The sequence below is a fragment of the Fukomys damarensis genome, unplaced genomic scaffold (genome assembly GCF_012274545.1).
Source record: "Fukomys damarensis isolate Sample0158 unplaced genomic scaffold, DMR_v1.0_HiC HiC_scaffold_3, whole genome shotgun sequence".
NCBI lineage: Eukaryota > Metazoa > Chordata > Mammalia > Rodentia > Bathyergidae > Fukomys > Fukomys damarensis.
In genome coordinates, this window is record NW_022900915.1 from 41,678,781 (window position 1) to 41,706,726 (window position 27,946).

At 39.0% G+C, this 27,946-nt stretch overlaps 1 protein-coding gene across 2 annotated transcripts in view; it reads left to right on the forward strand.

Moving 5' to 3' along the window:
• Edil3 (EGF like repeats and discoidin domains 3) overlaps positions 1-27,946 on the forward strand; it is a 287,167-nt gene that overhangs the window by 99,894 nt on the left and 159,327 nt on the right. For both annotated transcript variants that reach the window (XM_010637154.3, XM_010637153.3), the window contains one exon: positions 15,032-15,145. In XM_010637154.3, coding sequence (XP_010635456.1) covers positions 15,032-15,145 — 114 coding nt within the window. The remainder of the gene's footprint in view (positions 1-15,031; positions 15,146-27,946) is intronic.

Genomic DNA, 27,946 nt, shown 5'->3' on the forward strand with positions numbered 1-27,946 from the left:
AATAAATGGATATCAAGTTTCTGGTTATTTATAGTAAAAGTATTATGAGCATCCAGACACATCTGTGTGGACATACTCTTTCACTTTTCTTGAGTAAAACCCTGGGTCATATAAGATACCTGGATCATATAAAAGACCTGGGTTATATAAGAGTTTAGGTGCTTGATAAATTCAAATTGTTCCCTAGCTGATTGTGTTATTTACATCAGAACAGCAGTGTATGAAAGCTGAAATCCTCTGCATTCTCACCAGTCCTTGGTGGCCAGTCTTCTCTTCAATTTTAGCCATTATAATAGTTGCATAATGATTTCATACTTTGGCTTCAATTTGTATTTCTCTCATGACATATGACACTGAATTTCTATTATTATATTGTCACTCATGAATATATGCCATTGGGATGTGCCGATTCGAATATTTTGCTCAATTTTTATTGAATAATTTGTTCTCTTATTGAGTTGTAATACTTCTTTATACATTGCAAATGCAAAGTACTTTATCAGATATTTGATTTGGAAATATATCCTGCCAATGGGTCCCTTGGCTCTTAATTCACTTAAAACTGATATTAAAGAGTGGAGGATTACACTCTTGGAAAAAGATAATTGATCAGTGTTTGATGATTAATACTTTGGATTCCAGACCTAAGACTTTTTTTCTAAACCCAGTCCAAATAGATTTTCTCTTATAATTTTTCTACATTTTTTTCAAATCAAGTTAAATTTTTCTTTATGGTCTCCAGTTTGTTTTGAGTGAGATCTTACATAAGAGGTGAATTATGGCTCTTAAGTGTTTTGCTTTTTTCTTTTTGCATACAGATAACCATTACTGACTGAAATAACTATTTGCAGAATTACTGTGATATCTTTTGCAACTGTCATGTTCCTTTGTGTACTTTTCTTCATATTGTTCATGTGTTTAGGTTTTGGTGAGCTCCTTGGAACAGCAAGTATAGTTTTCTTCCTATTTGAACACAGTTTAGACGTTATCTAAATGTTCTTCTGCTTCTCCTTTTCACAGCTTAGAGTCATCTGTTTTAGGCTACATTTATGTATCACACAACACATTGCCCAAGTGTTTCTCACTCTGCGTGGTATTTGTGTATTTTCTATGGGCATGTCTTACAGATGCACTTATTTTGTTCCCTGCAGTCTCTAATCTGATCTATTTTAATCGCACACACTGCAATGGTCATATCTAGAAGTTTAATTGGCTCTCTTCTCTATGTGTCTAGCTAATGTTTTCAATCACTAGAACACAGTTTTAGTAACTGTTTCAATAACACTTCTTGTGCGAGTTCTAATGTACAGGTTTTCTTCTGCTTTTTTATATACCTGTTGGATTCCAGACATGAATTTTGAGTGCTGCTATTTTGCAGTCCCCCTAAAATGACTTGTCCTTCATAGTTTTCTTCCTTGTACACAGCTTGATCCTTCTGAATCTTGCTTAAAAGATTTGCTAGTCATTCTGATTCAGGTGTGTGGTCCAGGATTAATTATCCCCAAGTATTCCTCTATCCAGTACTCCATGAGTTAATTGTTTTCTTGCCTTAATGGTGTATGCTGTCAGTTTTTCTGGCCTTGTTTGAGCTCCAAACATTTCTCCTGCTTTTATTCTCTCACCAGTAGCTTACTCAAAAGCAAGTCCTAGAAGTGCTCTGCTAAATTTGCCATAGGACTCCCTCCCTCAGGAAGTGGCCTCTGGGCCACTGTCTCTGTGCTACTCTCTCCTTTCAGGCCTTATGTCCCCTAAACTCTAAACTTCTGGGCTTCTCCAGACTCATAACAATCAATCAACCTGTCTCTCTGTCTCTCTGTTGCTGTCTCTTACTCTGTCTCTCTGTCTCCCTATCTGTCTGTCTTTCTCTTTCTCTGTCTCCCTCCCTCATTTAAATTTATTTTGAGGGCTAAGGATGTGCAAGGACCTGGGGGCAAATCAACATACCACAAAAAAGATCTGTAACTGATACATAAGAACATAAAATATCTCTATAGAGTTCCCCATGCCTGCTGTTTCAAAACATACATTGTGTGATGCTAACATCAAGGTAAGCATGCCTGTCTCTTCCCTCACCATTTCTCTATAGTGTAATCATTCAGAAGCCCTTCTAAACTCTAAAAATATCCAGTATGTAACTGCTATCTTAGTACCTCCTGTGGCAGTGCAGAACTTCTTACTCCTATCTGCTGATTGCTATCGCCCAACCCTATTCGCTGATCCGCTGTCCCCAGCCTTGGTGAACACCACACCCTCTCTGGGCCCAGCAGTTTGATTCCCCCTGAGGGAGGCCATAGTGCTCTTCTGTGCCTGGCTCACCTCACTGCATATGATGATTTGCAGTTCCACCACCCATGCTGTCCCAAGTCACAAGAGTCCATTCTGTCAATAGTATTTCATTTTATGTCGCATTTTCTTTGCCGATTAATTGGTTGATGGACCCTAAATTAATTCCATTTCTTAGTTTTTGTGAATAATGCTCCAGTGAACATGGGAATAAAAATGTCTCTTCAATGTACTGATTTCCTTTTCCTTTTCTTTTTTTCTTTGTGATACTGGAGGTTGAACCCAGGGATCTCACCCTGAATTATATCATCAGCCCTTTTTCTGTAAACTTTTAAACATTTTTGAGGGTCTCAATAACTCTTAAATTGCCCAAATTGGGTTTGAACTGTTACCCTCCTGTCTTAGCATCCCAAGGCTCTTGGGTTACAGGTATGTGCTTGGCATATCTAGCTCTGATTTGATTTGCTATGAGTATTTATGCAGCAGCAGGGTTTCTGGTCATATAATAGTTCTGGTAGTAATTTCCTGAGGAAATTACTGTCCTCACAACAACTGTACAAATTTATATCCACGATAGTCTTGCTTTACTTCTGCAAGTTGGCCAAGCTTTGCCCAGATTGTTCCTCTTTATTCCATAGCCCGGACGCCTTCTCTACACAGTAAATCTACACTGTGGGAGGCTTTCCCTGGGTTAGTGTCCTTAGCATTTTCTCATGTCCAGAATCTCCAGCATTGCTCTCTCTCTCTCTCTCTCTCTCTCTCTCTCTCTCTCTCTCTCTTTTTTTTTGTACCAGGGATCGAACTCCGGCCCTTGTGCTTGCAAGGCAGGAGGCAAAACCACTGAGCTAAATCCCTGGCCCTATCATTGCTATCTCTTGAACATTGTTTTCCAGATCAGAACCGATTACTGTTACTAACAGTAATCACTATTATCACTGTTACTAACAGTAATCACTATTATCACTGTTGTCGCTATTATCTTGGCCAGAAGAACAGCTCCCTGAAATCCCATTATTACTTTTAATGCCACAAATATGCTAGTGTGACAGTTTAACAATAACTGCAAGAGAAAGGCTGAACTGTAAACAGTAACAGCTTTGTAGATGTGTTGGCCCTTTGTATGGTTGGCCCTGAGTGTTGAGTGGCTTCTTCAAGTGGATTCCTCCATTGTGGCCTTGAGTGTGGCTGTGGTTTCATTGCCTCCAGGTCTGCCAGGACCCCAGAAGCCACCCTATAATTCCATGGATGAGATTCTGGGATGAGGCAAGCCTACCTGCCCAACCCTTTCACCTGGGTGGGGATCAGAATTCCCAAGACTTTAAAAGGGAGCCTTTTCTATGTTTGATCGCCATAATTTTATTCATTAGCTATACCTCTCAGACATCTGTTGATCAGAATTCATGGAGCTTGTTGCTAAACAATTGAATGTCACTATTTTGGAAATGAATATATTAAACGTATTTACTGAAATATCCTGTCCAGTGGGATGAAACTTCTATGTGCCTTGCAGTTTTGTTCATTTGTACTATCTTTCGTGCCACTCTCAGGGAGGCCTACTCATCTGTGCAGCATTTATGAAGATTCTGCATATTGATTTGCCCTGGCCATAAGCCCAGAAGAAGTTTCTGTGTACAAAAAGCATCCTCAGAAATTTACCTACCTTTTTCTTCAGTGACATAACCAAGATACAGTCCATAGAATAGTGTGAATTAAATGTATTTTGTGCTATGGCTGATTCTTTTTGCTAATCTTTAAAGTTTACAAGATATTTTGCACTATAAATTACCTCCTTTAATTCTCACAGTAACTCTAGAAATATTATATAATCCATATCCTGAGACAGCATTTTTATAATTAGGCCTATAGTATAAAAATTGTAAGATATCAAAATGTAGAAGCAGGAAATGCTCTTATTACATTATTGGAGTCTTCATGTATCTACGTATGAGCATTGACTCACAGAGTTCTTTTTAATGAATTAATTTAAGGGGTAAGTGACATTTTTTTAGTATATAAAATATAAATGTGTATCATTAGTGCTGTTCCCTTAGCAGAACACTACTTATAAGCTTATCACTTCTTTTGGTTCACTATTTTTAGTATAAGCTACCATCTATGCTTTTTAAAGGTCAAGGCCCTTAAAGAAAAATATAACCTAGCTTGGTGAATGGTGTGTTCGAATTCCTTCCCCTGAAAGCCCCTCTTGAAGGAATTGTCTTTAAAGATGTCTCGGTGCTCACCCAGTCTACTTCCAACCTCTTGTAAAGTGAAGTGTAGTGGTTACTTGAAAGTATCATGCAGTCCCTGGCTTTACAAATACTATGAATTAAACTGCAGATAGGAGGCACATTCATACAAGCACTTTAAAGACCGGTTGCCATTGGCTGTTAGAATTGGATATATGCATCTTAAGGGCTCAGGCATTCCACTCCCCACATACTCAGAAGAATTCAGCACTGTTACGCATCGAGGCATTTACAAGTGCGTTCGCTGACGCTTTTATTTCCAGCAATACAAAGGCCATTAACAACAGAAGGGGAAAGCACCTGCGTGTACTGTACAGGGACACACTCTACAACCATGGGGACAGACTGGGGGCAGGAGAATGCAGCAGGGGTCTGGGAGGAGCGCGTGCTGCATCTGGGTCTTCAACCGCATGGTTCAAATGTGGGCCGAGCAAGACGACGCTGCCAGAAGCTGTGTGGCAGGGGCAAAACTGCAGGCAACACCAGGAGCAAGACCATGGTTTCCATAAGGAGAGAAGCGCTGGCTGCCTGTGACACGTCTGCGGGCGGGGCCGAAGTGGAAGGAGAAGAAGGCCTTGCTGGTGCCACGGAGATTCTGGAGCTTGAGGTGGTAGTTATTACGCAGCTCTTTAGAGTCACTCATTAAAATTACTGTTTTTATACTGATCAGTGTGTATGCTTTGTTTCATAGAAAGGTTTTAGAATCCTGAGGATTGCCAGAAAAAAGAACTATTTTAACTACAGAGGAATAAAATGCATCTGTGTCATCTATGATGAAAGGAAACTGAAAAACAAGTCTGCTCCTTTCATTTGAATATAAAACTAAAAAGCATGTAAAATATATATATGTAAGGTACAAGTCAGAGCTCAGCCTGAGAAAACTATAACTTACTGAGAACTTGTCTCAGATTTAAAACTAAAACTAAAAACCGCTGGAACTGGAGCCCTGGGATGAAGACACAGAGTTCAATCTCCAGTCCTGGGGGTGGGGGGAAAGAATGTAAGAACCAAAGAGATTCTTTTCCACATAGACAAACAGTTGTAGTTTCGAGAGGTAAAATTAGGAAAAAAAAGTTCACTAAAGGGCCTGGAATTAAGCTCAGTGGTTTTGCCGCCTGCCTCACAAGAGCAAGGTCCAGAGTTTGATCCCGGGTAACATTAAAAAAAAAAAAAAAAAAAAAAAAAAAAGCCCACTAAACCCAGACCATTAATGACTGAGAAAACTACTAAGAGACATAAAATCATTGGAGGTACAAATGCATTCCACACTATTTTTAAGATGGTAGTCTTTGATTTGGAGGGAAAATGTTACACTATTCGTTGTTAAAAACAGTTTGAGATCGGGAACGGTGCATTATCCTGTGCATTTCTTCCTGAGCACATAAAACAGAAAGTAAACGTGGCGTGGCATGTAACGGGGAGTCCTCATGTTTCCTGGTAATGATAAAGTGTGCTGTTGAGTACCGCAGATACTCAAGACAAATTACCGGAGTATTAATCTCGGTTTTACTACTCAGGTGGCTCTGAAAAAGTTAGCTCAGTTTCAGCCTCTGTGCTGCCTGTTCTTTCATCTCTTAAACAAGCACAGTCGTATTACCTAGTTCACAGCAGGTACATTGGAACAGTGACGTGCATGCAGCTAAGAATCTACAACCAGGAGATGTGCAAGTTGTTATCCAATCCACTGTTACACGGAGGCCTGTTTGCCCCTACACGTTCTATTAAAGTTTTCGCAGAGGTGAACTCTTAAAGATTACGAACTGCTTTACAGAATGCAAGAGACAAATTTTAGTCTGTGCAAGAGCCTAAGGAAAACTATTTGTCAATAATGATTTCCCGCTGGAGTTAGTTTTCCTGAGGGTGGGCTGAATACACAAAATGAAAAGCATGACCATATGCTGAAACTTAAAATGCTTACCAGAAACGATAGAGAGTATGAACAAATCTTTTTCTGGTTGACCATTGAAGTAAAATTTCTGAACAAAATACCAGATGACCGGGTGAGTTTGTATTTCATGTAAACAGTATTTCATACCCACATGGCAGACAGTTCATAGATGTCCTGTATTTTTATTTGCTTGATGTGACAAGCTTAAATATGAGGAAGTCTGTATACAGTGCAAACCAAGCAAAATGTTCAAGGACACTTGGACATAGCAGGTGCTATGTTGTCAAGTGATGTGACTTCAGAACACTTCCCTTATGACTTTGTAAATCATCTTTTCAAAATATCATCAGCAGTGCAGCTTTAGAGTATGTGGATGAGCTGTCTAAAGCACATCCCTCTTCAGTCTCATTTCCTCTTCCAAATTTCTTGAATTGTCTAACTCTCTCATTTCCAAAGGCAGAAGCTCCGGCTCCTTGACTTGATTCACGAGGTCATCAGAACCTGCTCCCGGTCTATTCAGTAAGCACTACACAGTGCAGCTCCTCACACACGGTCCTGGTGCGTGCTCCAGACATGTAAGGTCCTCGCTCCTCTCTGAAACCATTGTGCCCTTCTATGTTTTGTACCAATTTAATGCTTCTGTAAAATCTTCTGCTGATACTTTAAGCGCCAGCCCAAGGCATTACCTCTTTTGAGCAATCACTCACAACACTGCTAGGTAAAACCACTGTTTCTGGTACCAACACAGGACATTTTGTACATAATGCTATGAGGCATGGGTTACACTGTACTGCGCTGTATTTCTCTCTGGTGTAACAGAGGAGAAGATGAGATCTCAGAGCAGGACCAATCTCTGCTCACTTATGCATCCAATCATTTTGGTGCCTGGTTCACAGGAGGAGCTCATTAGGGATTCATGAATGAATAGGTGATCAAGTGGAGGGAGGTAAATGGGATGACTCACAGCTGTGCTCCCAATGCAAATGCCGGGGCTGAATTTTGATAACTCACCGTGGAAAAACATCCATACAATGCATTATCAAATTCGACTGCTATAAGTAGAAAGAACTGCAAAGGAACTGTCAGAATATTATGATTAATTTTAGGTAAAGAATTAGAATATGCAAAAATATATAAATAATAAACCACAATAAAAATAAGAAACTAGAAAGTCTGTCTTATGCACTTGGAGCAAATAACTTTGTGACAGTATGACAGTGAGAAGTCACTCTTAGGTAAATAAGAAACAAATCAAAGCCAATCCATACAACTCAGAAGCATTTTGCCTCATTGGCTCGACTCTTCTGAAAGTCCACTTTCTCAGTCTGCGAGACCAGTTTAGCTTCCAGTGAGAATTGCGTTTTCCAGGATAGGCCTTGTCATTTCACACGGCTGCCAATTACTTATTTCCTTGTCTGTGTACTCTGCTGCAAAAGGTTTGACAAATGTGATGAACCAGACATATTAACCTTTGCGTTTTTTACAGAACCAAAGATGGGTGGGTGGATGCTTTGATGGATGGATGATTAGGTAACGTGTATAAGGAGAGGGATTTTCATTTGTTATCTCGGTGTTCACCAACCCTGTGTGCCGTTCAAATTACCTTTCCAAACAATATAATTGCATTCATCCCACTCAAGGCAATTTAAATTAGAGTCTTTGGGTAGAGAATTTTTGCACTGATATGTTTGGAAAGCTCTGACTTTTTAAATTTTTTTTGTACCTGGGACGGAACTCAGGACCTTGTGCTTGCGAGGCAGGTGGCAGAACCACTGAGCTAAATCCCCGTCCTGAAAGCTCCAATTTTTAAGAGAAGCATTGGGCTAGAGTTATACCTCAGTGGTAGAACATTTGCTTAGCATGAGAAAGCCTTAGGTTTGATCTACAGCCCCTCTCCCAGAAAAAGAGAGAGAAAAGGGAAAGATAGGAGGATTAGGAGGAAGGGGAGGAAACAGTAAAGAAAAACAAGAGGAATTGCACAATCCACAATTTATCTTAATAGAATCCATTTCTATTACCTGGCTCAATCTCGGGAATCTATTATAGAACATAGTTGATGATTCCCTGAGTCTCTGTTATTCCAAGTTCTTTTTTACCAGCCATGAAATATTTACTGCAGAACAAGCTCTTGTACTTCATATCACTCAGTTAACATCCTTTGAGATGGTTTGCTCTTTTGTGAAAATTTTCATCTATGAAGGCACCTGTTATTGGATGTTTTCCTTGTCATCAAATGCTAGATTATAAAGACATAGCTCCCTCTTCACTACTCCTTTGTTAACTTGCCTTTCCCTTGATTTGACTTTACAAGTACTTGCAGTAATCATCTTATCTTACTAGCCAAATACCTGGCTGTTGAAAATAAAGCCTCAATTTAAGTTTATATGGAAACATCGTAGAGCACTGGCATGGATCCAGCCCTGATACTACTGAAGTAGGAAAATTATTTGTATCTAAATTTAAACCTCAAGATAAATGTTGGGATGCCAGGACTGAGATGGGCAGAGAGTATGAACTTGTTGAAAAGAGATCATGCATAAGTGTATCTTAGATCTGGGGCTTTTGTTACATTATCATTCTTTGTAAGTGCAAGCTACTAATAAATCATTGTAAAATATTTGTATATAATTTCTAATTGGAGAATGATGATTTTAGAATGCTAATTTTAATTTGTTGCTTTAAAATGAATTAATAGTAATGTAGCAGTAATCTAGATCAAAAGGGAGTTCAAGCATACAAGATTTAAAAATATCCTGAACTTGTTCCAGTAATGACTAGAGCATCTTATAGATATTTCTGATTATGACATAATTCAACATCTGAGTGCAGAAATATATTATTCCTTGGAATTTATCATAAAGTTATTCCAACTTAAAAGATAAATTAAAAAAACATAGGATTTAAATGATAAAAATATGAAAGGTCCAATTCTTAAACACATTCACTCATGGGAAGTCTAGAATATTTTTTAGTTAATGGGTAATTCAGGGAGACAGTGTTGTTAAGGATCAAAACTAACAGACTCTTGAAAGTAAGCTTTCTTTGGCTAATTAGCAGTCAGTAACAGTTATTATAAGGAAGAAAAGACAGCACAAGGAAAAGGAATAAGGAAATCAAGACATTTTATCTTTACAAAAGAAAAAATACAGATATTACCAACAATATCCTTTTAATAGCAAAGTAAGGATGCCCAACTAAAGCATCAGTATCCTTTCTTGATGGTTTTGGAGCTTGGGGTGTATTTAGGGGATAAAAAGTAGAGAGATTCACTAGAAAAGGTTTTTGATATTACCAACAATATCCTTTTAATAGCAAAGTAAGGATGCCCAACTAAAGCATCAGTATCCTTTCTTGATGGTTTTGGAGCTTGGGGTGTATTTAGGGGATAAAAAGTAGAGAGATTCACTAGGGAAAAGGTTAAATGGACTTTTGTCCCTGAAGGATTGGATGTCCTAATCCAAAAGGTGGTTCCTATTCAAAATAGTGTAAGCCATACTGACAATTAAATGTAACCTCTGTGTTCTTGACATTCTCCTAAAGCAGTGCTGGTGAACACGTGCCCCAGCGGGCTGTTTGTATCACTGAGAGCTCTAAAAGGTTCACCATCACAGACCTCACACATCCTCAAGGAATTCAAGGATGGCTTGGGACAAAATTGGACTAAGAAAGCAAACTACTATAATTCCTCCTCTGCATATTGCAAATGTGAGCCAGTTAGAAAGGTAATTAATTAACTAGCAAATTGATCAATTAATTCATTTCTAAATTTTCTAGAGGTCAAAAGAATCAAACTCTAAAAGTCTTTTCATCTCTGTCCAGCTAAGTGATAAAGAAGCTCACTGAATATTCAACTATAACTTCTTTCTCAGGGAAGAAACTGCATCATTTTTGTACCAAGAAATTGTGCCTAGAAAATCTATTATTTCTTCGAAAAGTACAAAGTATATAATTTGTTTTAAAAAATCTTTAGACAACCTGCTTCTAGAAAGTCAACATCATGGGTTTTGGGGCATAATTTGCACCACTTGGGCCCTGACAGAGATCCCAGAAAAAGACTCAGAGGAACTGCGTAATGGACAGGCTGTCCTTCTGTGTACACGGAGAACTATCTGAAGGATGCGTATCAACTTGATTTTACTGAATATGTGAAATATTGGGCAGTTACTCGAAGAGACTTCCCATGGTGAAGACTCCAGTGTTTGAATGGTTTGACTTTATTTCTGTAAGGGAAAACCTAACCTGAAGAGGGTAAAACCCAAATATACCTTCACAAATCTGCATAAAGTCAGTTAGGTGCATCATAAGGATAAAATGTCTCAAGTCATGGATGCAAAATGAATGCATCTGTGTGATTTGTTATAACATGTCAAGGGCCAAGGCACCCGGCAGAGAACTTCATGTTTCCTTTCAAAGACATTCGCCTGTTCATCCCCTCATCTCCTCCCTCTTCTTCCCTTTGCTGACTTCTTTCTTTGCCTAAAACAAAGCAGAACTAAACAGAGCCCGCCTCTCAGGAAGCCAGGTGAGCTGCACAGTGGCATCTGGAAAGTCGTGCAGCTGTGGCCACTTTGCCTCAGTCACTACCGGGTGGGCAGCAAGACTTACACGTCCGGGACTCATCTGGCCGCCTTGGTTCTGAAATCACATCTGCAATGCTGCTATTTTTATATAGCGGCTTTGATGGGGTAGTCAGAGAAGCCAAGACTTCAGCAATATAATAATTACTGTTCTAAATGAAGTACAAAGTTAACCAAATACAGAAATTCTTATTTGCTATGAGGACCGCCGTGTCCACTGTTTCTTAGCTATTAAAACTCTCTGCTGTCCTACACTGTATTCAGGGTTGAGATGGGCTTTGTTTCTAGTTATGATAATGATTTGATCTGTGGCAATATAAGTATATGTGATTTATTATAAAAATGTCTAATTTCTGTTACATTTGATTGTGTGAACAGTTATATCTAGCCTTTAATTAATGTGATTTATACAAATTGAGGCCAGCTTCCTTTTAGATTGCTTGCAGTGTTAATCACAGTGCAAACAGCCCTCACTGCTGAGCGAAAATGCTGTGCTACACTAAATTGCTTCTGTACTCTGACCACACGTGTTCCTGGTTTGTACATGTGTAGAAGAAATGTTTTGCTAATTCCACTAGAGAGATCGTAATTCATTTAGAACAACATTTGAATTTTTGTGAATTCAGATATGTCGTTGTTGAGTATTAAAAAGAAAACATTGGATGTGCTCGCTTCGGCAGCACATATACTGAAAAAAAAGGGAAAAACTCATTTCAATTAAAGAAAAGGTCATTCTTTAGCACAAGCTGAGTTTGTTGTACAGCATTCCCACTTCACCCAATGCATATCTAGTCTGTTCCACATTCTGTTAACCTCTGAGAACTGATAAATTTCTATTTAAAAATCAGCTGCTTAATGCAGTGATCTGTGATACCCATATATATAACTGTAGAACTCATAACAGCTAAATCCTGGAAGCAAAGTCCTTGTCATCACCAGATGAATGATAAAGGAAATGGGGCATTTATATCCAGTGGGCCACTACTCTGCCCTAAAGAGGAATGGGCCTGAGTCAATTGTGGGAAAATGGATGGACCAAAATGTAAAGTGAAAAAAATCAGCACACGAGCTTAAATAGTGTATGGTTGCTCTTATCTGAGAAATCCAAAAATGTAAATAAAGAGCAAAATAAAACATAGATGATAGGAAGAAGGAAAATAGATCTTTCTAAAATGAAAAGGGATCAAGAGATGGAGACGGGGGAGGGGGGTTGGAAAGGAGACAAACAGGAAAGGGAATTAGGGTCTGTTTTATGTGCGGGCACCAATGCCACACAAGGAACGCAGTATAATAAATTGGCCATATATCAAGAAATAAAGAAACAAACCGGATGCCCTTATTTATAACTTGCTTCGTTGATTGCTGATATGGCCCGATTATCTCAGAGGTTTAAATGTCGATCTGTACGATGACATGCACATTCACGTATTTGAAGTACTTTTCAACATGGAAAGGTGGACTAGTCAGGGAAGCAAATACCAGGGCGTGCATGTTACTGACATGCGAGTGACTCTGGGTTGTCCTCACATAGCTGATTCGAAAAAGTTCCTTCTGTTACAGCTTCCAAGCAGCAACACCTAGCTACAATTTTACTTATGATGCACTCAACCTTAAAATGAGAAAACAGACAGGACAGGCCTTTCTACCAGAAAACCACATTGTGTGTGGGGCCGTTTATACCGTACACTGGCCAGGTCTCTGCCTTGCCTTTTTACTTCTTTAGTCTCTCCCAGATGGCTTCACTGGGCCATTCTAAGGTAGAAGGATAAAGGTAGCACCCTCCCATTTGCTCCAGGTGTTCAGTGCAAAAAAAAAAAAAAAAAAAAGTCAGGCTTTTTGAGCTGGCACTAAGGATTCATTGTAATCTAGTCTCCCGTCAGGGTCCTCTCCTGTAGAACCCATTATATCTTCTTTCTATCTTCTGATCCAAGTAGACCAATCATATGCGGACACCATCATAACAGAGTTGTGATTCGTTCTTGTTGACCACTTGAAAACATACAACCATCTCCAACCTGTCCTTGTTCATCTTGACTAGACTTTTCCTCAGTTTCAAGGCAAATTATACATATGTTCGTCTCCCACACTATTACATTCCTTCTGTGGATTATATACAGAAATAACTTTATGTTTAACTTTACTAAAAAAGTAGAGTTTTCTTCTAACAAGTGAAGAGTTAATATTATCATCTGTCAATATGTTCTCATCTAAAACTCATTGCAGTAGATATGGTAGAAGGAAAGACATTGGATATGTTACAAAGTAGCAGACCCTGCTACTCTCTTGGATTGAGTTGGCAACAAAATAAGTAGCACAGTGATTTTTATGCCACTGAAGCTAGCGAAAATTTTTGTAAGATCAATACAAAACTAAATGCTTGATCAGATCAAAACTTGAAATGCTTTATGTTTGTTTTACCTCTCCTTTCCTCTCTCCTTGCCATCTGTCCTCTCTTCCCTCCCAACCTCTTTCTTTTTGTGAAGAGCTTCAGTATCACATATTTAGGAGTAAATCATAATTTAAACTGTTCTTTGATGAGATTATCCAATAAAGAGTTTATTCTATTATTTGACTTTATAAAACACTCAAATTATTTAGATTCTTGATGAACACAGTCATGAATTTTCTTTACACTCAAATTGGGACAAAGAGACCAAAGAACGCTGCCTTCAGAGAAAGTCACAGCCCGCTAAGGAAATCTGGGCCACCATTTCAGACTGGACTGTGGATAAAAGTGGCCAGTGCAGCTTGCAGGAGGGGGCCCTGTAAGAAGAAAGAAGTTGAAAGAAAGGGCAGGTAGACAGCTTTTAATATTTTCCCTTTGTTCTCTCTTGAGAGGAAGATTTGGTGATCATAGTGCTTTAAGATCCTGGGGTAACTCAGGGCTTAGGGAATACCTTTGTTATACTAGATCAGAAGGCTCATTGAGATCTGATTGCACGTTGGCTTGTGCACATTGCTGTTTCTATTATTTTGTTAGAAGTTTACAATGAAAGTTTTATTGGCACTGTTGGTCTTCTGGGTATACTGTGGATTTCCGGAGCCCTGGGAAAGGGCAGGACAGGATCTTCATGTGTGAAGCCGGCCATCTACCTGGTGGGGACAGCTGTGTTAACAAGTCATTCCCAAATAATGCCATTTAAGTTTGTAAGATGAAGAAAAGCAAAGCAACTGAGGCTGGGATTCAGAGCAGACACGAAGTACAGAGTGGATAACAGGAGGAGAGAGACGGGGGCGCTGTCAGCTTTCCCAGCTCCTCCTGGTGCTACTCTTAGAAGGGAAGACTTGTAAATATCAGAGAGGGATATTTGGCTGAATTAATCATTTCCTCTTTGTTTTGAAAATGCACTGTTTCTAAAATATTTCAAATCAGCATGGAAATGAGTGTAACTTGTTGAATGCATTGTATTTCATGTGGTTTTGCATCGTGTCTCACAATGGTACAGCAAAGGCAGTTCCCTGAGAACACTCACTGTAGCAACTCCTGAGTGAGATTAGGAAGTGATCATCATTTACATGCATTATACTTTGCATGTAATGAGCGTTAGCTATTAGCTCTAATTTGCTTCTCATCGTATTCATCAAAGGCGAACTATTTAGAAACTAAAACATCTCTGTCAGTTAGAATTTTAATGAACGAGGGTGAAAAGAGACAGTGTTAATTGGCAGTTGTTGCTGTGGGGCGGTGTCTAGATCTTGTAAGTGAAACCAATTCATCTCTCTATCGGGGCTAATTTGTTTGATTTAATTCTAAGTGTACACTGAATATTTCTCCAAACTGTTCATATTTGTTTCAGAATTGGAGAATAGTGTAGCTGTTGTGATCTGCTTTCATTGTGAATTTTCATTTCTCTTTGAAAATGGTTTAGTTTGATTTTCCCCAAAGTGTTGGCTGCAGCAGCGTTTGTGGTGACCCATGCCACACATGAATACTCCAGGAAAAGCGTGACTCAGACTTTCATATTTAAAATGCCCCGAACCCTCTGACATCTACTAATTTTATCATTAATGCTCTTCCTCTGTTCTGTTTTCCTTAGACATAAATGAATGTGAAGCTGAGCCTTGCAAAAACGGTGGAGTATGCACAGACCTTGTTGCTAATTATTCCTGTGAGTGCCCGGGAGAATTTATGGGAAGAAACTGTCAATATAGTAAGTATTTACATATATATGTTTATTTATATACCCTCATTTATTATGAAATCTGGTTCAAAATCAATATCGTTTGCATTCAGAGTGCATGCATAATTGATCGAAATGCCACATTCTACATTTGCTGTTCCTAATGCTATTAAGTGTACACGTGTTACCCGGGACAGGGCTCAGCACAAAACACTTGTAAGTATAGTATATGTGACCTGAAGAGAATGTCAGTGGGTCCTCAGATATCCAAGCCCACCCCCTCCGTGAATCCCACATGGGCTTTTGAGTAAGTGTATGACTTACCTTTTACTACCACTGTGGCCACTTCGGATGGGAGAGGCCCTGGAGGCGATGCCTCTATCCCAGTGAAAGTACTGGGAGAGGAAGTAAAGAAGGATTCTGCGTACCCAGCTCACCCATCAGCGAGGATTTCACAAACAGTTTGTCTTCTTGGAAAGCTAAGACAGCAGCGTTTTGAGATGATGAATTGAATGATAGGATCCTCATTTGCTTGGAGTGTTTGCGAATAGACTGAAAGTATTGCCCCCTAAAGATAAACAAACTGGGAAAAATTATTAAGTGGAGTTCACAGGATGGGGCCTACATTAGGCTGAAACACATGCGAATGAGAACACTCAGAGTGTCACTTTATAATTGCTGGGCAAGGGAGAAAAGGTCGTACACTACCAGTTGACATGAACTAGACTCCTGGGCCATCGAAATGGTGGTCTGTGCAGATTCAGAAGAAAGATGGAGATGCGAATGCAAATCCAGGAATGGAGGCACACATGCGAGGTGCTTTGCCCCAGTTCTTGCTATTAATTGGTGATAGAAGCAGAACTACTAATGATACGGGTCATTGGCTCGCCAGCTCAGTATGTTTCTTCTAAAGTGAGATTTCACTTCAGATCCGGATGATTGAGGTGTACCTGTACACCACCTTCTCTGTCTGTCTGTCCCTCTCTCTCTCTCCCTCTCTCTATCACACAGAATATATGTCCTCTTTTGAAACAGTAACACATTTTTCACGTTCCTTCTTTCCTTCTTTTCCTTTTCCTTTCACTGTTTTTTTTATAAAATAAGAATAATATGAAATGATTTGATATATACATATATATACCTGTAAACTGTCTAGTGATCCTCTTAATCTGAATAAATTTCACTAATATAAGTAAATTATGAGTATCAAACATAAGCCTTGGATTGGGAATAAAACTTTGTTAGTCCTAAAATAATGTGAGGAAGACCCTGAAGGTGAATTGAAGAAGAAAACCGCAGGGCACAGATGGATGAAGAAGACCAACAGAGGAAGTGAGCAACCACACAACCTAGACTCATGTGACCTTCCCGGCTCTCGCCAGGCTGAAGCCGGGGCTGGGGGTCCTTTTCCTTCTCAGGCGCAGAGTTGCAGCCTTTACTTCTTTGTTTCACGGGACTTGAAGGTGGCAGCTCAGTGAACCCTGGAGCCTGCACTGAGAAACCTCCAGGGTGCCTCTGTATGAACAGATTACTAAGATGTTGAGGAATAGACTGATGTTAGTGAAGTATTTTACATTTGCACAATTTGGGGCCAAAGTAGAAGACCTTCCAGGAAGCCTGGAGCCTTGGTAGAGCTGGAAGCACTGCCTGGCCCGCTTTCACACGAGGCCCAGTAAGCCCATCTCTGACTCACAGGAGCCTTCCATTTTCCTCACCTCTGAACTGTCTGAGAGACTCCTCCTGAGAGACCCGCCTTGGGACGAGTTCACTGAAACGCTGTGGCTCATGGTGTGCACTGAGCTTCAGAACTGGCATCTGATCGTGTAGGCATCTCAAGAAGACGCTTAGGCCATGGAAAAAGAAAGGCAGAGATCGGAGCTGACCTCTGAAGATGGGGGACTTAGGGGACAGATACTGTCACCATGGGAAAGGAGTATGTGTGCTGCCCCAGGGCTGCCGGCGAGCTGAGGAGACAGCCGGCTGCTGACATACGGACAACGAAGGAGGAGTCGATGGTCACTGGGTACAGAAGCTCCTTCCATCAGATTTGTGTTGAGGTCGCTACACCGCAAAATGCCCCAGAGATGCGAGAAGCCAGCTGGGTTCTGGGAGGATATATTGTGATCTGCTGTCAACATGACTGCCATCTATGTGTGCCGGGGGATCTTCCATTCAGCTTTGGATGTCATTCCTCATGAAACCCTTTCTTTTTCTTTGACCGGGTTTGATGCTTGTGCATCACTTATATTTAAGCTCAGACTTCTCTCTGAACATGAGGCGATAGGCAGTGCCTCCCGGGACCTGCCGGGTGCTCTGAGCTTGAGCTAGCTCTGCTCATCTCTGTGTCTGGACAAGAACATCCAAGGAGCCCCTTAGCTTTCGCCCCAGTATACCTTCCGATCGAGGAATTGATTTATTTCGTTGGTTTGGAAGCAGGTCTCATTAATCAAAGACTGTGTCTGCTCTGTTGCCCTGGTTGCTGCATATGATTCTGCTGTTTGTGGCTTCCTAGAGGTTTTAGGAAATTCAGAGTAGGAAAGAACATTCCACCACACTGAAGATTCCGTTCCACACTTTGAGGTGGGAAAGAAACTGCTCGCTCCAGGGCCCAGAGGAATCACCTTCAGATTCAGGTGGTGCCGGGTCCGAGCTGCCTGAAGTTGGCCCCCTGGGAGCTGATGGGATATATTTATAGTCAATATCCTGGCCTCTGTCCCGGAGTAAAGTGGGTGAACTTTATTCCCGACTCTGTGTCATGTCGTGGAGGGCTGTAAGGGTCACCTCTGAATGGTCAGCTGACCCCTGCAGAAAAGGTAGAGAACCCGTTGTTTGGAGTAGAGCTTCAGGAAGGAGAAAGAAGGGGAAGAGATGGAGATGAACTACAGGATCTGTCAGAGGACGATGCCTTTACTGAAACGTTACCATCTGGGTGTTTGACCCCAAGTGATCTTCAGTCCCCTCTTGGAAACTACAGTCATATGTGCTTTGCTAGCTCCACTTCTTTTCCTTCCTGCTGATGCCTCATGTTGTGCATTTTAGTGAAATTTTACATTTCTGACTTAATTTAAAATGAACTTTTAACACTTACAAAAAGATAAAAGAATATTTTGCAAAGGGATACAACTAATGTAAAAATAAATTATCAATACAAATAATAAAATATAAATGATGAAAAACTCCAAAATATTTATAAGAAAAATGGAGGGTAAATATCAGTACCATTAATTTACTACTGCTTTTAATTCAAAAAAATTAGACAGTAACAGAAAAGAATGGTAGGAATATGAAAAGAAACTTCCCCTACAGGAATAATACTTATTACTGAATCATGTCTTCATCTTTATGCTTTCTGTATATTTTGAATACTCATAAATAGGTGAACATTATTACCTGTATCATCCCAAGAGTATTTATATGTAAATGAATTCAATGAGAGAGCCCTGGGTATGTGAAAACATCTGGCCTTGATGGGCTTCCCTTCGCCTCTTTATCCTGTATCTATTCTGTTTCATTTTGGGAGGGAAAAGTGGAAGGTGAGACTCAGAGATGCATTTGAAACAGACATTCACACACAGGACATGCACGCTCACACACCCAGGGGTGCATTTATCCTTAATCGTGCAAAGAAAATTGCCAAGCAAAGGAGGTGACAAAGAAAGTTTGTTTCAAACATAAAATCTTTCACTTTTCAAGTATACTTTCCTGAGGCTTCTCTACTTCTGTCGGTGACTGCTCTAGTCTATTCACAGCCCAGCTTCCAGAGGGAACCATTCTTAAAAAGGCCTGATACACTGCCCCTCAGCCCAGCCACCCGCTTTCCTGAGGTGGGGCACTGTGTGTCCTGAGGGTCACGGACCATCTGTACGTCAGCTTACGCCTTCATCTTCCTCCAGCTGCAACTCAGCAATGTTCTTGCCCATGCAGAACAGCGGTGGGCAGGCACAGAGCCAACCCATTGGGTCTGAGACCCTCACTTCCGAGTGTGGCTGGCTGGGTCGTGGCAGTGTGGCCGCGAGAGCTGTGTCTGGTCCTTGGCTCCTTCTTCTCTGGCCCTGCTCCTGTGCTCTGGTTTCCATCTGTCACAGAAAGAAGCATATTTGCTCCCCACTCCCTTCTGCCGTAAGGTTTCAGCCTTGGAGCCAGCTGACCATGGACTGAATCCTCAACATGAACCAAATTAACTCTCAACTCCTTTAAACTGGTGCGTTTTGGGTATTGTCCAGGAAAGGAAACGCTGGCTGATAGCACAGATGTAGTCTCACTGGCCTGCTGGCATTTCCGACAAATAGGGGCACATTCTCCGCCGGATATTATCTTTCCCATCACTCTGTTCTGTCAGTACACGCTCCTGTGCTCCTTCTGGTCATTGTAGAGATGCCCCTCTGTGAGCCCTTCCTTGGCCACTTTCCTCTTCACCTCAACACACTGCAACACACTTATGTGCTTTCCTTTTCCTCCTTCACACGAGTCACTGACACATGCTTCACATTTGCATATTATTTATTGACTGTTTGCTCAGTACTTACTTTTCATGAGACCGGGGTTTTCCTGTTGTAATCACAGTTACCAGGAAAGTGCTGGCACACAGGATGAGCTCAGTAAATAGCCTGCCGCAGGACTGAACCCAGCATTCTGAGATCCTTAAGAGTAAATATATCGGATTTTTCTCAGTGTCTTCAACTACCATCAAGTTATTTTTGATCCACTTTTCCATTTTGAAACAGTATTCAAAAGCTGCTTTTGTCAATGTAGTAAAATATATTCAAGCTTATTAGTGCTTAATACATGTGGATAGAAAACTGAATTGCTTTGCTTTGATTCAATAGATCTTTCATAATTACAAACTCTGTAGTGAGCTTAGGAAAATGGATCTAAAATAAGACAGGTGCTTCATGTTGTAGGCTGCTTGAAGGTGTGGGAATCTTGATTATTCATATTATATCACTTACCTATTTATCCATAGGCACATATGCCTACAGTGACCGAAACAGCCACTACCACTTATGAGCCAGGAAATATGTGAAAGCAGTGACTTGGGAGATAATGTTTTCACTGTGTGGACATGCAGATTTTACTGTCTTTCAGTATCAAAAGATTTGCCCATCTCAGGTCTTTGCCTTTCTCCACTTTTGCCTAACTTTTACTGGGCTTTCGATTTTAAGCTTTATTCTAAGGCAGCCTTTGCCATTACAATTAAAAGAAATATGCCAGGGATTTAGCTCAGCTGTTAGGTGGCCTGCTTTGCAAGCGCAAGGACCCGCATTCAGTCCCTGGTACCAAAAATAAAAAAGAAATATTTTGGTGATTGGTTACATAGGACATTTGAAACAAATATTTTTTCTTCATTTTCAGTTAAATAATTAAAGGCAGGATGTTTATGATATTATTTTAATAAATATGAGTAAGTTTATGGATTCTTTTATAATGTATGTCTTTAATTAATATAGCTGTTAAGCTCCTTTACTTTATGGAGAATAATTTTATATCTAATCCTATCTATAATGAAGTACACAGTTATTTGGTAATGATTATTATATAAGTCAATCATCAAATGAAATTTATCGGTAATCATTTCATTATTTCAGATGTTAGGAATAACCTTTTTTTTTCAGCTTCAATTGAGTTTATTGGTACATTTTAGAGGAATAACCTCTTTAATACTTGACATAGAATTTGCCTGTGAAAGTCCCAGGAATTATTTCCTAATATTTAGAGTGGAGTTAAGGAATAATATTTCTAATTTCAATAATTCCAGCTTCAGTATTCAGATATGGCTCAAAACAGTTAAGTAGCAAACACTATTTTTAGTTATATTTGTCATTTCTGTATAATAAGAGATTTGAGTAAGTTTTGTTTTTTTATTCTGCTTGAAGTGACTTCTGATGGATATGAGAAAGCCCTGTCGGTGACCCTAAGGTGTTTATCACAGCGTCACCGCAGGTCTTCTAATTAAAGTGCTTTTATGATATCAAATATCCATACAGCTGTTTCCATAAACAGCATGGAACGTAAATGCTGACGAGGTGGAGTGAGGACTCTCTTCTCAGAGGAGCAGAGATGCTTGGCCATGTCTGTTTCACAGAACATGAAGTTTAAATCAGAGTAAATGTGAAGGAAATCTCCAGCACGTTAGTCAACTAATTTAAAACTAACTAGAATTGTTTGCACTTCCTGGGCTTTGTGGCCCACAGTAGCCATATGCATGTCCCTCCTGGCCTTTTAAATGTGACGTGATTAGATCTCAGCAATGGCACTCAAATGTATTTTCATCGCTGACGCTGTTCCTGGAAATTAAGATAGTTCACAAGGGAGCCCTTAGGATGCAGCGTCCCAAACCATTATGCCAAAAGGAATTGACTTAGATGATTTCAAAAGGCTCTATGAAAATTAAAAACGTGTTTCAACATGTCAAAATGAAAGCATTTTATCTATAGAGTTATAAGAACAAAAAATGATACATGTAAACATGTTTTGAAAATTATGTTAGTATTCTCTTAATATTTACTGAGCCTTCCTAAAAAATAAATATTTATACATAGAAAACATGTACATAATGTCCACTGAATGTTGCATATATATATATTCATTTTTATATCATTGTGGTTTACCTTTGTGTAGGTATAGACATTCAATGAAGAGTGATAAAAATTTTATATATATTATCTACTCAACCCTTACTGTTTCTTTAAAATTAATGTAGACATAAAGATAACATTTTTTCTCAAATATCTGTCACCAACTAATTGCGCCATATTGATTTTAATGTCAGGCTTCACTGTGAACCAAATTCTGGCCCTGGTGCATTAAATATTAATTTATTTAATCCTCTCCTCAGTCTTTTAAGTGGACACTATATATATTATCTACTCAACCCTTACTGTTTCTTTAAAATTAATGTAGACATAAAGATAACATTTTTTCTCAAATATCTGTCACCAACTAATTGCGCCATATTGATTTTAATGTCAGGCTTCACTGTGAACCAAATTCTGGCCCTGGTGCATTAAATATTAATTTATTTAATCCTCTCCTCAGTCTTTTAAGTGGACACTATTTGTTACCGCTTCCATTCTACAGAGAAAATGGAGCTGCTGAGTGATTAAATAATTTGCTTATGTTCACTTGGCTGATAAACTGCAGAGTTTGGCCCCAGTCCTAGTTCTGCAGCTGCAAAGCCTGGAGTCCCAAGTTCGCTACGATCCTGCCCATTGCAAGTTGGAGGGATGCTGACTATGACTCTGTAAACGTGAAAGCTCTTGCACTCCATGAGTGGCCTTGGCCATTGGCTGCAATATCACAAGAAACAGCACAGGATGTTTCATTCAAATGGAGCAGGGCTGACCTGGGCTCTGCTTTTCTTCTTGTCACTTTGTGTTCTGAATGAATGTGGACACGTAGTCCTGGTTTCTGAGCCTCAGATTTCTGTTCTGCAAGTGGAATTAATAATGTCTTTTGAAATCTATTGATAGACAGGTTAAAATTAATAACATAAGCCAAATACTTGGGTCAATGTATGTTAAAAATAAATAATAATATAAAGAAATAGCTGCGAGAATTTTTGAGTTATTTGAAAAGCCAATACCCATGCATCCCTGCTTTTTCTTTCGTTACATTTGAACTTAATTTTAAATTTAACTGCTTTTACAAACAACTTGCTCATCTTTAGTAACTGAGTTCATAATGGAGAATAGTTTATTTTAAAAAAGCAGTAATGCCATGCACTGTACTATGCGTACAGGTATGGTACATACATTTAGGAAATCCTGCTACCTTACATGGTAGATAAAGACTCCTAACCCAACCAACCATTACAGGAAATAGGACTTTCCTTAAAATAACTTATGAAATGAGCCTGCTTCTGAACTACAAACACCTAATTTTATTTCTTCTTATGGTTGTATGTTTGCAGTTATTGTTAAAATGTCCCTGCTATTAAATCAAATATTTTAGGGCTAGGATTTAGCTCAGTCGCACTGCACTTGCCTTGCAAGCACAAGGTCCTGAGTTCAATCCCTGATCCCCCCCACCCCCAAAATTTTTTTTTAAAGAATGGCCTACAAAAATAAAAAGCAGAATGAGTAACTCCAGTATCTTCTTAACCTTATGAAGATGATCAAATATTATAGTTTTATTTTAAAATAGAACTAATTTTCATCTCTTCTATCCAAGTAGGATGTAGACTCCCAAGTAAAATATAAAATAAATTTACCAAGCACAGAGAGAGAATTACTGCATGACCTCACTTTTGTGTTGGATGTACGGTGTGATCGTAGGAGCGGAGAGCAAAATGGCGGTGGTCACCTCAGGTTGGGGCGAATCAGGAGGAGAAGGGGTAGGGAGGGTTTGAGTGGGAGTACCTGTGACAGACTTCGACAATGGCCAGAAGATCTGCTGTATTATGGCACAGCAGGGAGATTATACACAACAACGATGCGCTGCATATTGCAAAAAGCTTTCAAGAGGAGGAATTTTGAAAGCTTTCACCCTGAAGAAATGATAAATGTGGGTTAGATACATTTAGACATTATGCAATTCATACATGTTTAGAAACATCACATAGTACCCTGCTAACATGTACAATTTTATGTATCTATGTAGCACTAAAACTAATTTCAAAAGTAAGAGGTACTTATAAGGAACTGCCGGTGTGAACAAAAGCAAGATAAGGGAATATATTCAATTCCGTGGTTGAATAAACTAGCCATACATATTCTTGAGCTTTGCTTAGACTAACTCTGTATAGGGTTTTTAGTACATAACTAAATGAATTAATTCCATTACCAAATCACATTGCACTTTACTATCTAAAGCTGGGGCAAAACAGTAATTAGAATGAACTTAGTTCCCATTGTCATGCATTATATAGATTCACCGGATAAAAGATAAGAATGACATCATAACTAATTACAAAACCTAATTGTTGTCACGAAGAAAAATCTAAAGAGAGCTGACACAGGGAGCCTCTTCTGTTTGGGAGTTTCAAAGCAGAGACCTTGGAACTGACACCAGAAGGGTGCGCCTCAACAAACGAAAGAAAGAGGGCGCTGGAGAGGAGAATTTTACAAAAAGAGGGATAAGGGGTCTTCAAGGACAAACAAGCCCTTCTGTCCTTGAGAATGTCACTCTTGAATGCAGGGGGTAAGATTTTGATTAATCGCTGTGCGATGGCATTTTTTAGGGCAGTCACTTGTGTGCCTTAGGCCTTGACATCATGGAGTCAAGGCATTTCCAGTGGAGGTCATGATCTGTCCAAAGCTGACAATATTTCCACATTCAGAATCCATCTCATCAACTGTATTTCTGTTCTGTGCACTACAGAGGTGTTTTAGAATTTCCAAAATAGACTCCAACTTCTGAAATGTTAATATTCAAGATATGTAACAAGAAATCAAGGGAAAAAATGCAAAAGAATCATGTGCCCACAATCCTACTTTTAGTCCAGATAATAAATATTTGTTATTCACTAATTTAGATTCTTTAGTGGTGATTTTTGTCTTTGAAAATTGTTTAATTGAATTTAGGATTACTGGGCCTTGCTTAAAATATGTACTGTAGCAATTTGGCCAGATCACCAGTAGAACAGGAGGAGGGTTCTTTTCTCACATCAGTGGCATTAGTGAATAAGAAAAGACTAAGACACAACTGTGGGTTGATATGAATTTTATACTTAGCATTAGCAATATAATATTGAATTTAGGGTAATAGTATTTAAGTCTATTAATTATACAGGCATAACCTCAGACATATATTCTTGAGTATAAATCATTATTGTAAGTTAATTTATCATATTATTTTTTAAAATGTGACGGTAGTTGAACAAAAAACAGAAGACCTGTTCTAGTGCATCAGTATCCTCACAGAAAGAAATGATTCCAGGATTAATGCAGGTGAGCTCTTTGCCACAATAAACATATAAAAAGTGGACTCGATGAGACCAAATAGGATTTTCTGTGTTTTGTGACACGTAAGTCCCATCTTCAAATATATATATATATGTTTTTTTCAAATACGACACAACATGTTTTTGCAGATTTATTATACTTTCAAAGTTTGCCAACTCTACCTTAACATGGTAATGTAATAAAAAAGAAACATCTGCAAAATACACAAATGGATTTTCTAGGACTTGTTGTGTACATCCACCAAATTGAATCAGCTTGCCATTGCCTTATAATGTTGTATGTGATTGCAAATAAAGAAATAAGCAGTAAGACCTTCAGGATTTTCAGATTATGTCTCATCCATTCCTATTACTTGTTACTGTAGTCCAGAGATTATGATTTACCTTGCATTTAATATTGAGGAAAATTATTCTTTTTCTCAGTTCAAAGAAAGGAAGAAACACTCAGAGATTAAATGAGTTTGGGAACATGGCAAAATAGTACTCATAAAATTTTATACTGTAGTGGATTATTAAATATATTGAGTTTTGTCAGACCAAAATAATATTAAACCTTTAAACCATTGCCCTAAGCCTCACCCTTGCAGAAAAAAAAAAAAAGAAAAAAGAGGAGAAACCAAATTAAGTATAAACAGTAGAAGAAAGCAAAAACTTTTGTGTAAGAAAATGACTTTAGAAGAAGCCATCCTAGGGCTGGGAAGACATAACATGGTTACATGTCATTTGCGGGGTAAATATGATTCCCCACACATGTTAACATGGCATTCTTGGATGGCTAGGTGAAAATTATGTGATTGGAGTCTGAAACAGTTATTTCATGATGAGGAAATTACAGTCCAAATGCCAGCAATTTCTGCTTTTATCACACTCATGAATAGAGGACATAAATGCCTCTTTCAGATAGGAGGAAGAATATAGATAGTTCCTGGTCTTTCACCAAATGTCCACAATTTTCCAAATGCTGGCATGATTTTCTGAGTTCTTTGGGGTTTACAATGCTTGCGATAAAATTTTACTGGCAACCTGGAGCTAGTAGTAGTGAAAGCAACAAGTAGTATGGCCCACAGTCACAGTTTTCAACTGAATTAACACCCTTGAATGTGATGGTGCCCTGCACAAAACAAAGCAAAGTCCATGATTTCACTTACATCACCACAGCAAACATGTTCAGTTGCAGAATAGGGCACAGCAGTCTTTGTTCCTGCTAAGCATGTTGGATTACAGGTACAACTGATGTGATTGTGCAGGTAGTTAGCAAAATGCAGATCTTAATTCAAGAAAGCATTGGTGATAGAATTTAGATTTTGGAATAAGTTGAGAAAGGTGAAGAGATAAGATTGGTTGGCTTTCCTGAGAGAGACAGGGAAAGAGAATAAAGAATATAAGATTACTAAGGACAGAGTTAAGGCAGATAAAGTAGTTATTGGTCTTAAAAGGTACAAAAAATGAAATTAAGGTAATCTGAAAAGGAGAATAAAACATAGTGAAAGCAAGGAAAATTATGTTTCCAGAACAGGAGCTGGTCAAGGAAAATGGAGCCTAGGAAAAAATGTCTGAAGTTGGAGACTCAAACCAATAATGATGCTTACATAACTGTAGTACAGAATAATTGTGGCAGAGAATTCCAGAGTCAAGTGCTGCAAAGCAACCGCTGCTGAGTAGGAAATAATAACCACAGCCCACATGTCCCAGGTTAAGGTGTGTGCTCCTTGGAGCATATCAGAAATCCTGAAGAGCTTTTAGGGTGGCCCAGGTCCTAAAAATAATTTCATAGTAGTTACCTTAGTAGCTTTATCTGGTCAATAGCACACATTCTTTGTAAAGTTCTGAAGGGAATGGACACATAAAGTATCCAACTTAAAAATAAATTGAACCTGAGGAATATGGTTCTATAAAAAGAGTAGAGCCAGAGCAAAGTCACTAAATCCAATACTAAAATTCAAGGTAAACAGGAGCAGGGACAGAAAATAAACTATTCTGACAAGAAAAATGGATAGAACTATAGTTATGTGCAGAGGCCTATAAATACTCAGCACTATTATCTAGATAACACCAAGAAATGGAAACTGCAGCTACGGTACAGAAAAATCCAGAGATATTTGTGGTGGTTTGTTCAAAATAAAATTCACTTTTTATTTTCTTGGGTACACTTAGGCAGACATACAGTTGTTTAAACATCTATCATTACTACATGGTACATAAATATGCTTTCATATTCAGTCGACATCAATTAATATCATTTCCTTTTCCATGACAGTGAATTTTTAATTCTACCTCTATTAATAGTCTTCATCTTAACAAGCCTTCACTGCAGGGATTAATATAAAGACATTTTGCTACCACTTTTTAGATGTTTAGTGCAAGTTTTTAACCTAAATACAGGAATGAACCTGAAAAGATGATCAGATAAAGGTTTCTGTGTTCTTTGTTGGGATAATAAAAATCCTTTCTTTCTCCCTGCCCCTCTTTTCTTTCTTTCTTTTTACTTTTTGGTACTGGGGATCAAACTCGGGACCTTGCACTCTGAGGCAGGCAGCAGCACCACTGAACTAAATCCCTGGCCTCCAATGGGTTTTATTTTTTTATTTCATTTTATTTTTTTGGTATTGGGGATCGAACTCAGGTCCTTGTGCTTGCAAGGCAGGTGCTGGGACCACTGAGCTGAACCCCCGCCTTATTCTTGATTTTTATCAATGACTGCCTGAAATTCAAAGCTTCCATCAGTTCCAGATATGAGTAATAGTAGCTCATAGAATGAACAGTGTCTACCACTTCGTCACTGATGCAGCCGCAAACATTTTCATTCCATATGCCTGTTGTGAATAGGGGAAAATGTCATTTATACTTTGCAAAATGTGAATCTATAGTAGACTTGCCACTATCTCTTATTTCATAGACTGACAGATCAGTTAATACATTCACAGGCATTT